The sequence below is a fragment of the Vombatus ursinus genome, unplaced genomic scaffold, assembly GCF_900497805.2.
Source record: "Vombatus ursinus unplaced genomic scaffold, bare-nosed wombat genome assembly UNPS02015255.1, whole genome shotgun sequence".
Classification (NCBI taxonomy): domain Eukaryota; kingdom Metazoa; phylum Chordata; class Mammalia; order Diprotodontia; family Vombatidae; genus Vombatus; species Vombatus ursinus.
The window spans coordinates 13,980,913-13,995,996 of record NW_020955033.1 but is presented as its reverse complement, the minus strand read 5'-3'; the positions used below and the strand labels follow the sequence as shown (position 1 = coordinate 13,995,996).

At 36.1% G+C, this 15,084-nt stretch overlaps 1 protein-coding gene across 1 annotated transcript in view; it reads left to right on the top strand.

The window, feature by feature from the left end:
- The window catches only part of LOC114031784 (desmoglein-1-like), a 42,197-nt gene extending 34,530 nt beyond the window's left edge, over positions 1-7,667 (top strand). The window contains exons 14-15 of the mRNA XM_027846896.1: positions 1,007-1,218; positions 4,660-7,667. Of these exons, the coding sequence (XP_027702697.1) occupies positions 1,007-1,218; positions 4,660-5,781 (1,334 nt within the window). The 3' untranslated portion in view covers positions 5,782-7,667. The remainder of the gene's footprint in view (positions 1-1,006; positions 1,219-4,659) is intronic.
- The last annotated feature ends 7,417 nt before the right edge of the window (positions 7,668-15,084 follow it).

The following is a 15,084-nucleotide window of genomic DNA, read 5'->3' as shown; positions in this document are numbered from 1 at the left end:
ACAGGGAAGACAAGGAATTGTTTCTTGGCGAGTCATTAAATATAAGAAGAATCATTTAAATATAGGTTTGTCTTAAGGCAGGAGAATAAACAAGATCTTGAGATACAGCCAAAGAATCATATGAATTATAATTTAAACCACTTACATCTTATATGTCCTTATTAGAGATATGGATTAGCTTGTTATCATTCACTATAAACATAAAAAACCTTTCATATGTATTCAAATAGTCATACCATTTTGTTTCTTCAAGCTAAATAAGTATGGTTTCTTCCATTCTTCTCCAAGCATGTAATTTTTTTTATATTATTCTCCATTGAACTCTGAACCTTAACAGAATTATGGAGAACTTGAGTGTTGGACAGAAAACTCTAAGTGCTGAGCACTTCAAGTATACTTTGAGCAATACGATCCTAGTTCTCTTAGGAGAGCAGACTTGTTTCTTCTGCAAGTGGCTGGTACTTACCATTTACTCATGCAGACCTACCATTTCCTGCCTCTCCCTTCTCATCCACTATCCTATGGCCTTACCCCATCACACTCAGGACCATGAACTCTAATAGTCTCAAATAATCAATGGGTCTCCAGCATCTCAACAACTTTCTGGGGCACAAAAGCTATTTCAAGTGTTTTTTACATATTTAATTTTTTTTCCAATTACATGTCCCAATTTGTCCCAATTACATGTAAAAACAATTTTAACATCTTTTTCCCCCTGTTTATCCTTCTCCCTCTCTCTCCTTTCACCCTGTTCTTCCTCAGAAGCGTTTTGCTTCTGACCACTGCCTCTCCCAATCCTCCTTCCTTTCTATCAGCCCCCTCCCCATCCTTCTCTTATTCCCTTCCCCTCCTACTTTTCTGTAGGGTTAGAGAGATTTCTATACCCAACTGAGTGTGTATGTTATGTTTTTAAATACTCATGAATGTGTTGTGCCTATCTAGATAAACAAAATATTTCAGTAAACTTCTTTGGAGTCCTAAACATTTAAATTAATGATCTTTTTAGGAGTTTATACAAATGAATATGGAGAAAGAGAGATGAGAGACGTAGGAGAAGGAGGAATGGGAACATCAAGATTTGAATTATCAAATGGAGTGAAAGCATCTGCAGTCCCTGAAGTATGTACAGGATACTCTGGGACATTAAGAAGGAATTCCATGAGAGAATGTAGAGAAGGAGGCCTGAATATGAACTTCATGGAAAGCTACTTCTGCCAGGTAATGAATGTAACAGCAACTTCTGCATTATTTATGATTCTATCAGCCTAAGAATATAAATAATATTTCAACAATATATGATCTCCTATTCCATTCAGCTCTGATATTACTATACTGCTTTATGAAATGGAGAAGTGAATAACATGAGTGTGGTGGGAGGGTGGCATTAGGACAGCCAGACTCCCTAGAGGGCGTTCTCAAACCCTCCAGAGTACACTCAGCTACCCAGGGGGAAACCATTGAGGAATGCCAAAGCCTAGAGTGATATCACTTGACTTGGCCATCTCCAAACAGAAGTATATTTAGGTAGCAATGATTTCACAATATCAAGTTCTGATGCCTTTTGGAAATATATCAATCAATTAATCAATAACAAACATTTGCTAAGCACCAATTATGCCAGGCACTGTGCTAAGCTCTGGAGAGACAAAGGCAAAAAAAAAAAACACTCCATGCTTTTAAGAGGCTTGAATCCATCAGAAAATACACATGTGCATACATAGGTATTTACAGAATAAATAAATACAAGGCAATTTAAATTCTAGGTAGTTATGGAGAGGGAACATCAGAATTAGGTAAATGAGGAAAGACTTCATGAAGAAAATGATACCTAAACTGTCTTGAAGGAAGTGAGGAATTCTATGAGGCAGAGGTGAGGAGGGAGTGTATTATAGGCAAGGAGGACAGCTAGTTAAAAGGCATGGAAGTGAAAGATGGACTGCCACGGGTGAAGGACAGAGTGAAGGCCACCTTATCAGGAATGTAGAATGTAGGAAGAGGAGTTATATAATAGAGCTGTAAAAATAGTTTGGATCCAGGTTATGAGGGGCTTTAAAAAACAAACAGAGGAGTTTATATTTGATCGCAGAGGCAATTGGGAGTTACTGCAGTTTAGTGAGTAGAGTAGCCATATGATCAGAACTGCATTTTGGCAGCTGGAAGAGGCCATAGGATGAAGATAGACTTGAAGTAGAGAGATGAATTAGGAGGCCATTGCAATATTCCAAGTGAAAGGTGATATAAGCCTGACCTGGGGTGTTGACTCTTTGAACAGTGAGAAGAGTATAGATGCAAAATACTGTGAAAGTAGAAATGACAAGATTCAGCTGCTGGTTGAATAGGTGGGATGAAGTTTGGTAACACGATAGGTGTGAGAGAAGTTTCTGGTTTAGATATGTTGAATTTGAAATGTCTCAGACCAGCACTATTAAATATACGTTAGTTGGTGATATACAAAATGGAGCTGGAAAGAGACTTGGACTTGATATGTAGGTCTTGGAGTCACCTGCATAGAAATAATAATTCAAATCATGGAAGCTAATGAAACCACCAAGTGAGAGAGTATAGAGACAAAAAGAGAAGAGGGGCCAGAGCAGAGCCTGGAATACACCTAGAGTTAAGTACCATGATGTGAATGATGAGCTAGCAAAGATGACTGAGGAGGAGTAGGAAAACCAGGGAGAACAATGTCATAATAACCCAGGGAATAGCTAGAATATCTAAAAAGAGAAAGGGATTAACAGTGTTAAATTCTGCAGAGAGGTCAGAAATGATGAAGGCTAGAGAAAAATCCATCAGACTAGACAATGAGGAGATGATTTGTAATTGGGGCAGAGTAGATAGCTTTGGTTCAGTCAGGAAGTCAAATGTGAGACTTCAAAGGAAGAAGCGAGTAACAAAGAAACAGAGGTAACATCTATAGACAAATTTTTGCAGGAGTATGTCTGAGAAAGAGAAAAGAGACATAAAATGATAGTTTGAAAGGATAGCATTTTTTTAAGGATAGATTTTTTTTAAGACTATGTAAGACTTGGTTAGGTGACTTACCCAGGGTCACAAAATTAGCAAGTTTCTAAGGCTGATTTGAACTCAGATCTTCCTGACTCCAGGTCCAGCGTTCTATCCACTTTACTACCAACCTCTATTAAAATGTGTTGTTGTGTTGTTGTTGTTTTCATCATCATCATTGTTGTTGTTAGCTGCTAAATATGGTATCTTGCTAGCTACTATACAAAGTGTATAGATTTTGTTCCTCATCCTAGAAATAGAGAGTACGCTAATATAAACAGCACATAAGAGCGAGCATGTATTTTGCCTGTAGGCTCTTTCACTTAGCAGAGGGTCTATGGGTCTCTTAATTCTTCATATGAAGAATGGCATCAACCAGAGTCAAATTCTTCCAATCTTTTTGGATCCAATATTTTGTTTGTTTGGTTTTTTCCTTTTCTTTTCTTTTTTTTAGGCAATTGGGGTTAAACGACTTGCCCAGGGTCACACAGCTAGTAAGTGTCGAGTGTGTGGTCTGAGGCCAGATTTGAACTCAGGTCCTCCTGACTCCAGAGTCAGTGCTCTATCACCGCGCCACCTAGCTGCCCCTCACTGCACCACCTAGCTGCCCCTGGATCCAATATTTTGGATAAATGTTCCTGGCCTCTTGACATAATTCCACCTGAAAGTTAGACACAGACAAACCAAGATGAGCTCCATTTTCTTCCTTCAAGGTTATTAGTATGATGAGAGGCATCATATACATGGAGATGCACAAAGAACGACATCAGCTTTAAGTATCTTCTTCCAAATTTTCAGAGAACTGATGCAAGTACACATGTGAAGACAAGCTATGCAATCTGTATTCTCATAATGCATTCTATCTAAATTGAGCTATATGGAAACTGACCATTAGACCATAAGTCTCTGATGATTAGACCATAAGGTTGTCACTAATTTCTCACAGACTGTGGGGAGTACACCATCAATACTAGGTGTCAGTGAATTAGTGATTACAAATTATTACCAACCAAATTGTTGGGAGTAACTTCCTCATGCATGTCACTTATTCAATGTTTGGTGCAATAGAATGGACATAGCATTTGAAGTCAAGGGTTTTATCTCCTGTCTGTCTCTACCTTTGTGACCCTGGACCAGTCAGTTAAACCTTTGGGCCTCAGTTTCCTCCTCTATAAAATAAAAGAGTTAGATTAAATGACCTCCAAGGTTTTTTCTAAGTTCTGAATCTATGATCCTATGATATCCCCTCATCAGATATGTTTTATGAACCCCAGAACTCTTAAAGAACTATACTCCTCATATACTTATTGTATTCATTTTGGATTTTGGTTATTTGTATAGATGCCAAGTCTCTGCTGCTAGATTGCATACTCTTTAAGGACAGATTTAAGGTCCAATTTTATCTTTGAATCAACCTGAGTACAGGGCTTTGCTTATAACATATGCTTTTGAAATAACGAGATGGAGGAGGTGAAGGAAAAAGGCCTAAAAGGAGGAACAGAAAAAAGACATCTCCAAAATTAGATCTGACAGATTTTTTTAAATATTCTTATTCATAGTTTCTTTCATTAAGAAATTAATAAAGACGAAAAAGAAATTTTTAACATGTTAAAATGTATGCATAACTTTTACATTTTTTTTTTACAAATTTAGAAAGCATTTGCCTATGCTGATGAAGATGAAAGTAGACCATCAAATGATTGTTTACTTATCTATGATATTGAAGGGGTCGGCTCCTCTGCTGGCTCTATTGGCTGTTGTAGTTTCATCGGAGAAGATGAGGATGACAGCTATTTAGACATTTTGGGGCCGAAATTTAAGAAATTGGCAGATATTAGCCTGGGAAAAGAGATTGATTCTTATCCAGATGTTGATCACACTTGGCCACCAGAGAACACCGAACCCACTTGTCCTCCCCAGGGTAATGATGTTTCTTTTGGACACCCACCAATGTCTCCACATTTTGGTACCACCACAGTGGTTTCTGAGAGCACCTATCCCTCTGGGCCTGGCGTTCAGCATCCTATGCCTATACCTGATCCTCTGGGCTATGGAAATGTTACAGTGACTGAGTCATATACCACCACTGGGTCTCTGCAGCCCCCAGTACATATCCATGATCCTCGGCATGGCTCAAATGTTGTGGTAACAGAGAGGGTGGTAGGACCCATCTCTGGCTCAGATCTCCAGGGAATGTTAGATCTAACTGATTTCAGAGAAGGGTCCAATGTTGTAGTGACAGAGAGGGTAATTGCCCCAAATTCAAGACTACCTACCTCCTTGAGTATCCCTGACCCCAGAGATACATCAAATGTGGTAGTGACTGAAAGAGTAATTAGACCAACTTCTGGCCTGGTGGGCAATCTAAGTATTCATCCTGATTTATCCAGTGCCCATAATGTAGTTGTTACAGAGAGAGTTGTTTCTGGTGCTGGGGTCACTGGAATCAGTGGTGGTAGTGTTAGTGGTGTGGTTGGCAGCAATGTGAGTAGAGGTGCTATTACCATGAGTGGGGGAGGTGTTAGCATGAGTGGAGGTGGAATAGGATTGAGTGGATCTGGCATAAGTGGGGGTGGCATTGAAATGAGCAGCCTGGGAAGTGGGGGAGGTGGATTGAGTAGCATAGGTCTGAACAGCAGTGGCCTGAGTGGCAGTTCTACACTTGGCCATGTGAGGAATTCTGATCATTTTAGCCAGACTATTGGATCAGCCTCCCCTAGTACAACTCGAAGTCGGATCACAAAATACAGTACCATACAATATTCTAAGCAGTGAATGTATCTGAACCTTCTTCAGTGGCAGTTGTGACCAAAATTTAGCTATTTTACCCCACGCCAAAATAGCTTATCAGGGTTATTTATGATGCACATCTAGACTCTAAAATTATAGTAAAGTGTAATGGGGTGACCCTATAGTATCACAATATGAGAGAAAGATTCTGTGACACTGTTATCAGGAAAACCTCTCTCAGGTACAATTCAGTCATTTCTTCTATTAGTGCTAATGAAAAGCTGAAAGTGAAATAAAGACATGAGGTGGATGTTGCATTTACCTATGTGTGGCTTGGGGCATGTTCCAAATTGGGAGTAAACTAGGCCCATAGTCATAGGACATCATCTTCTTTGTGCTTGCGGTTTTCATTGGTTAGCTTGTTCTGGATTGAATTGCCTGCCATATTGTTCTGGTAAAATGGCATGTGTACCATGCTCATGCATTTGGAAAGAATTTGAATTGTCTACAAAGTACCATTTTGCTTTCATAGGTAATATATATATGGAAAAATATACCATGTACTCGAGTAAAAGTTAACCACTGCATGATTCTTTTGGATTTTGTTGAATATTTATTTTAAGGATTCCCTAAATCTCTCCATCTCAATGGTAATAAGAGCTGTAATTAGAAAATAGGCCCTGGAAAGGAATAACTGTTTAAGAAAGAAACAACAGGAAGAGGATATTTCAGGACCAACTTGCCCATATTGCTGGAATATAGGACAAAGAGGAGTCTACAAGGGACACTGGGACTTGGTATAATTTCCTCCAAGGTCCTCAGAGCCACCAGAGTTCTAAGAACCAAAAGAAAGCCTTACATTTCCTGGCTGGTGATGAGCAGTGAGATTGGCCATGATTTCCTCTGTAAGCTCTAACTATAGTAGTAGTGAAGGTTGTTCATGTTACAGAGTAATAGAGCCACAAGACTCCACATGGACATCTTTATTTAATTCCTTCTCCTGTCTACCACTGTTTGTGATTATGATAGAAGCAATAAACAAACAAAGAAACAAATCTGCCAGGAGTACTGCACATGCAGACTAAAAGAAATCATGATTGCTATTGCCACTCAAAGCTAAATCACCTCTATAATCATTGACTTGGCACTACATTATCTCTTAACTACCATTTTCAGCAAGCATTATTCATGCATATCCAGCCGTTTATGCATGTTTCATATGAACATGTTATCACAATATAGTTAACAGGGCTGAGAAAAATAGAATGCTCAGAAACACATTATTTGGGGAGAAGGGGAGTACTGTGGGAATACCCAAGGGGACCTAGTTTGATATGTGGAAAATATTAAATGGGGAACAATTAGAAAAGAACTTTTCTGTACAGCATTTGCTTATAATGTTGGTGGCTTTAACTGAGCTTCAGGTCTCTCTCTCTGCCTTTTTGAAGGGTTTGACTAGGAACTTAAACTGTTGTCCTTTTTGTGTTAGCAAAAATATAATAGCATTGAACAAAATCCATTTCCCTAACCCCCAATGTGAAATATTTTATTCTCAATCTCATTACGCAGACATTGCTGGTTTGACTTTCAGTCACCTCTTGGCATATCTTACACACTCCATTTTTTAGTTATTTTCCAAATGTTGACATGTGCTAGTTTTATCCAGATACAAAGCAAAGGTCAGCAATGTCTTGTTTTTGTTGAATTGTTTATGTATGGTTGCTATATACTTCGTTATGTAGTCTAAATTTCTGAAGTCTAACTAATAAAAAATCAAAATTAATATTCTGTGCATTGAGAAATGTAATTTTGAGAAATGCATCATACTCCTGTATGACAGAAAAAAAAGATGTTTTTCTTGAAATGTTCATATGTCTTGGTACTGTTCCCAGTAAAATAAAATTGAGTGTGCCAAATTTTTTTAAAAGTTATTTGCACTAGACTTGTAAATAAAATTCTTCACTTAGCTTTTTTCCTAACACAGAATAAACAAGATGTCATGCTTATTCATTTCTTAAAAATACTAAGAATGGTATAAAAATGAAAAGGGTGAAATCACTACCAATGAAGAAGAAATTAACCAATCATTAGGAAATATTTTGCCCAATTATATGTCAATAATTCTGACAATCTGAGTAAAATTGATGAATGTTACAAAAACATAAATTACCCAGATCAGGAAATAGAATGCCTAAATAACTCCATCATAGAAAAAGAAATTGAACAAGTCATAAATGAACTTCTTAAGAAAAAATCCCCAGGACCAGATGGGTTCACAAGTGAATTCTACCAAACATTAAAGAACAATTAATTCCAATACAATATAAACTATTTGGGAAAATAGGCAGAGGAGTCCTACTAAACTCCTTTTGTGATACAAATATGATGCTGATACCTAAACTAGGAAGAGCTAAAACAGAAAGAAAATTATAGACCAATTTCCCTAATGAACATCAATGCAAAACTTTTGAACAAAATACTAACAAGGCAATTACAGCAATATATCACAAGGATTATACACTATGATCAGGTGGGATTTTTACCAGGAATGCACGGTTGGTTCAATATTAGGAAAACTATCAATATAATTGACCATATCAACAATAAGCCCAACATAAATTATATAATTATCTCAATAGATACTGGAAAAGCTTTTGACAAAATGCAGCACCAATTCCTATTAAAAACAACAGAGAGCATAAGGAATAAAGGTAGCATTCCTTAAAATGATAAGCAGCATCTATCTAAAACCATCGGCAAGCATTATCTGTAATAGGGATAAGCTAGAAGCCTCCCCAGTATGATCAAGGGTGAAGCAAAGATGCCCATTATCACCACTATTATTCAATGTAGTGTTAGAAATGTTAGCTATAGAAATGAAAGAAGAAAAAGAAATGAAGGAATTAGAATAGGCAAAGTAAAAACAAAACTATCACTCTTTGCGGATGATATGATGGTATATCTAGATAACCATAAAGAATCAACTAAAAACACTTGAAATAATTAACAATTTAAGCAAAGTTGAAGGTTATAAGATAAACCCACAAAAATCATCAGCATTTCTTTACATGACCACAAAGCTCAGCAGCAAGAAATAGAAAGAGAAATTCCATTTAAAATAACTGTAAACAATATAAAATATTGGGAGTCTACCTGCCAATACAAACCCAGGAACTATATGCACACAATTACAAAACACTTTTCACACAATAAAAGTCAGATCTAAACAATTGGAAAAATATCAATTGCTCATGGGTAGGCCGAGCCAATATAATAAAAATGACAATTCTGCCTAAACTAATTTACTTCCACACCAATCAATCTACCAAAAAATTATTTGATAGAGTTAGAAAAAAATAACAATAAAATTCATCTGAAAGAACAAAAGGTCAAAGGAATTAATGACAAAAAGTACAAAGGAAGGTGGCCTAGCAATACCAGATCTCAAACTATATTGTAAAGTGATAATCATCAAAACTGTCTAGTACTGGTTAAGAAATAGAGTGGTGGAAAAGTCAAATAAATTATTATAATATGGTCAATGACCATAGTAATATTTGATAAATCCAAAGACCCCAGCCTTTTAGATAAGAACTAATTATTTGACAAAAACTGCTGGGAAAACTGGAAAACAATAGGACACAAACTGGGTATAGACCAACATCTCACACCATATACCAAGAAAAGGTCAAAATGGGTACATGGTTTAGACATAAAGGGTAATGCAATAAACAAACTAGAAAAGCAAGGAATAGTCTACCTGTCATATCTATGGGAAAAGGAAGAATTCATGACCAAATAAGAGATAGACAGCATTATAAAATATAAAATGGATAATTTTAATTATATTAAAATAAAAAGCTTTTGTACAAACAAAACCAATGCAACCAAGATTAGAAGGAAAACAGAAAGCTGGGAAACAATTTTTACAGCAAGTGTCTCTGATAAAGGCCTCTTTCTCAAATAGATAGAGAACTGAGTCAAATTTACAAGAATATAACCCATTTCCCAATTGATAAACAGTCAGAGGATATGAACAAGCAATGATGAAATGAAGATGAAGAAATCAAAGCTATCTATAGGCATATGAAGAAGTGCTCTAAATCACTTTTGATTAGAGAAATGAAAGTTAAAACAACTCTGAGTACCACCTCACACCTATCAAATTTGCTAATATAGCAAAAAAGGAAAATGATAAATGTTGGAGAGGATGTGGGAAAATTGGGACCCTGATGCATTGTTGGTGGAGTTGTGAACTGGAGAGAAATTTGGAACTATGCCCAAAGGGCTATAACACTGGGCACACATACCCTTTGATCCACTATTAGGTCGGATTCCTAAAGAGATCATAAAAAAGGGCAAAGGACCTACATGTACAAAAATATTTATTGCAGCCCTTTTTGTGGTGGCAAAATATTGGAAACTGAGGGGATGCCTATCAATTGGGAAGTAGCTGAACAAGTTGTGATATATGACGATGATGGAATACTATTGTGCAATGAGAAATGATGAACAGGCAGATTACAGAATAACCTAGAAGGACTTATACAAACTGAACAAAGTGAAATGAGTAAAACCAGGAAAACCTTGTACACAGAATCAGCAACATTATGTGGTGATCAACTATAAATGACTTAGCTCTTCTCAGCAACATAATGATCCAAGACAAGACAAAGGACTCAAGAAAGAAAATGTTATCCACATCCAGATGAAGAACTCATGGACTTTGAATGCAGATCAGAGCATATTTTATTCCCTTATTTTATTCTTTTTCATGTTTTTTTTTCTTTTGATCTGTTTCTTCTTTCACCACTGTGTCTATTATGGAAATATGTTTAAAATGATAACATATAACCTGTATCAAATCATCTACCATTTTTGGAAGAGGGTAGGGGAAGGAGGGAGGGAGAAAAATTTGGAAATCAAAATCTTGTAAAAATAAATGCTAAAAAATGTTTTTTCATATAATTGGGAAAAAATAAAATACTAATAAATAAAAAAACTGTAAAAACAAAATACCAAGAATGGAGATCCAGCTTCCAATACTGGTCAGAAATGATTCTTAAAAATTTAATGTCAATTATTTTTTATTTGCTATTTTTTCCTACCATGGACATCTCACCTCCAAGAACATTTTGAATTAAAATAAACCAACTGAAATTATTTTGTTTGAACTCTGTCCACTACGTAAAGTACATCACAGTAATTCAAGGAGTAGAGTCAGCAAATCAATAAATTTTATTAAGCACCTCTCTCCAGAGAAGGAGACACTGTGCTAAGTGCTATGGATAGAAAAGGTAAAAATCTCTCAAGGTGCTCACAGTCTAACAAAGGAGAGAACATACAAACAACTATGTAATAAACTAGAGATAATCAACAGAAGGAAGGCATTTAGAATTAAGGAGCATCAGAAAAGGCTTCCTGTCAAAAGTGAGATTTTATCTGGGACTTGAAGGAAGCCAGAAGATGGAAATGAGGAAGAAGAAGATTCCAGGAATGGGGAACAAGTGAAAATGCCTAGAGTATGGAGTAGAATCTTGTTTGAAGAGCAGTAAGGAGGCTAATGTCACTGGATAACAGAGTACCTGGATGGGTGTAATGTGCAAGTGGACCAGAAAGGTGGTGCAAGGGGCCAGGTTATGAAGGGTTCTAAAAGCCAGAGTATTTTATTTTTGACATAAATAGGGAGACAATGGAATTTATTGAGTGGGGTAGTGGAGAGAGGAGGGAGAATGACATGAATGTCACCTGCACTTTAGGAAGACCACTCTGACAGCTTAGTGGAGGGCAGATTGGAGTAGAGAGAGATTTATGGCAGGATTACCAACCAAAGGCATCAAATGCAATAAAAATCATCCCAAAAAAATTTTTTTCCACTTCCTTTTTATTCTTTCCCTCACATTTGGTTCAGCAATAGCTGTTATGTAGACTGTTTAGTCAGTCAGGTATCAATCACTGATTTAGTGCCCACCGTGTGAGAAGAGCCTGTCTAAGGTGACAAAGTAAATAGCAGAAAGCAACATTGCCTGTCTTTCCTCCTGTTAGAAGTATATTCCCCAATGTTAGCTAAATAGGCTCCCAAACAAGATTCCCTTTTCTGGCCTACACATATTTATTTTTTTTTATTTTATTTATATATATTTATACATATATTTATTTAAGGTACTCGATAAGGATAGACTGCTTACTTTTTATATGAGGAAATGTAAACTGTATGTCTAAGATTATAATTAGTAATTGGGTAGTTCTAAAGAAAGATTGGGGAAGAGCTGAGTATGATGTTATTCTAAAAAGTAATATTGTCTAGGAAAAGGTAAAAAGAGTAATTATCTTAGCCAAATGAGGTGCGAGAGGAAGAACTGACACAGAGGAATTAGATGGGGGAGGAGGCTGGTAGTTCTGGAACCCTACTCTCATCAGGAATAGGCTAAAGAGGGAACAATACATATGTATCTAGAAGGGCATAAAAGTCTTTTAAATTCAGAAAGAAATAAAAAGCAGAGGGGATAGAGATAGGGTGAGGTATTTGTAGAGGGAACCCTACTCACATCAGATCTGGGTCAAAGAGAGAGCAATATATACATTTAGAAGGGAATAAAAATTTTCTAAATTTATAAAGAAATAAGAGGGTGAGGGAATAGGATAAGGGGGGAGGATATAGAAAGGTGTCTAGATTAATGGGAATGGGATAAAGAGGGAACAACATTTATATCTGGAAGGCTTTAAAAGTCTTCTAAATTCAGATAGAAACAAAAGGGCAAGGGGAAAGGGTGGAGAGGAGTGGGTAAGGAAGGGACCCTGGTGGGGTAGGTTACATAATAGGAGGGCAAAGTAGCGGGTAGACATAAAGTAGAGGAATCAGGAGGGATAGGAAATATGAGATATACACAAACATAAAATAAAGATCAGAAGTAGAATTTGTTAGGGAAAAACAGAGGAAATAATCATTATCTCAGACAAAGTTAAAGCTAAAATAGATTTAATCAAAAGAGAAAAATAGGGAAACTACACTATGTCAGTCATATTAATCAATATTGTTTTAAACTATTTAAAATAACTAGATGGTATAAAGTTGGAATATTACTGTGTAGGAAATATTGCTGGTGTAGGAAATGATGAGTTGGTAGATTTAGAAAAATAGATTTAGTTGGTAGATTTAGAAAAATTTTAAAAATATGAGAAGACTTGGATGTATGAAGGAAGATGTTATCTACCTTCAGAGAAACAGCACAAAGTATAGTACAGTCTTATATAAATGCATAAGAATGTATATGTGTATATTTGTGTATGATTATAGATATCTAAGTATATGTATGTGTATGCAAGTGTATATATATGTCTACATATATGTTTGTGTGTATATATTTGTATATGTGTGCATGCGTGTGTATGTGTATGTATGTGTATATATGTATTATGTATATATTTACATATATACATATATATCCACACTTAATTGTAGCCTTCGGCGGGGGGGACAAAAAAAGGGGGAAAAAGGTAAATGCACAGCAGAAAACAAAATAAAACCTACAAAGAAGCAAAGAAAAGATGGACAGCTCTGAACACAATGTGTAATATTTATCATATGAGCTTTCTTGAAATTGGAATGTATTGCTTTATATTTTGAATCCTCTCTTATGTTCTGCTGTGCACATGGCAATGTTTTTTTTTTCTTTTCTCATTTTGTATTTAAGGTTGTTTCTTTCTTTATATTTGTTTAAAATTTTAAAAATTTACCAAAAAAAGCAAAATATTTAGCTAAGTACTTGTGAGAGGCAATGTGGTATGTTTGACAGAGAACCCCTCTTACAGACTGGGAGAACAGTTCTAAACTTGGCTCCATGACTCTGGACAAGTCCTCCTTCTCCCCTAGCAACTCTCTAAGGCTTTTAAGTTAGAGAAAAAGTACCAATCTGGCTTGGTATTTTTCCCCCAAGGGAATTTCCCACAACAATGAAATCTCATAGGTCCTATCCAAAATAAACTAAGAAAGGAAGCACTTTGATACTTGGCAGGATCTGTTATTAGCTTCTACATTCCCTCCAGTGATGCAGAGTAAAATTCATCCATGCCTGCCTAGCCTATAATTGTGACTCTTGTCTATGGCTTCTTATAAATCCTCTAAGGAGGACCACCCAACATGCTGGTGGCATTGTACTAGAACCCAACTCTTTTGACATTTTATGGATAATAATGGAAACCATAAACTGTCTGTTCTCTCTTGGTCTCTGACTGGCCCATCTTCTTTTCCAGTCATATTAAGCTAAGTATTAACTGTTTTTCTTTTGGCCTAATACTCTCTACCAGTGTCTTTGCACATAGTAGATGCTCAGTATTTGTTGAGTTTAATGGATTTACCAATTTAATTACTTTTCCTAGCTAGTGTTATTGCACTAGAACGTGTCAGTACATCTAGTGAGGTATATTCCAATCTGACTCCATGTCTCAGATTGTTTAATTTATATATGAACTAAGCTTCAAACTGTTTGAACTATCATAGTTTGCTATTATGTATTTCTCAAATGAGTTTGAGACAATAAATGACCAGGTTATTCAACTGTTTACTCTTTCCTTTCCACTGAATGATTATTCACCAATTTCAATCATCTATCTATTTTAACTTTCTTTTGCTAACTACTCACTGTTTCACTCTTCTTTAATTACTTAAGGTATTTTTAAAAGTCCATAACATTTTTCAAACTTCAACACAAAGTTAAACTTAGTACATTTAGGTGTTTACTCCTGTCTTTAATTTGATTGTAATATTAAAAGTTGGTTTGTAATTTCCAAAAAGTTTATATTTACAGCAATAAAAATAATCAATATCGATCTCTTGTTTTTTCTTATGATTTATAGATTCATAGGCTATCTGGGATGGAAAGAACCCTTACTGATCATTAACCTAATTTCCCATGACCAACCTCCACTCTACCTCAACCTCCTATGGAGTATATTCTATCCTCACTCCTTAATCTGTTGTTTATCTTCATCATCAATGACTCAGTGTTCTCTAGTCTCAGAAACTTCCACTCATTGTTCCTAGTTCTGCCCTTGAGAGTCAAGCAGTCTTTTTTTTTTTTCTCAAGACTATCTTTCAAATACTCTTATCCCTCCTAAATATTTTGTCCAGGAAAAATAGCCCCACTTCCATCAACCAACTCTCAAATGGCATAATCTCAAATCCCCTCACAAACTTAGATTCTTCTCTCTTTTTGATATTCTCCATTTTATCAATGTTCTTCCTGAAATGTTGTACCCAGAACTGAACAAAATACTCCAGATGTGATCTGACCAGGTCAGAGTACAATGGCATTATCATTTCTCTTAATGTGGACGCTATCTCCTTCT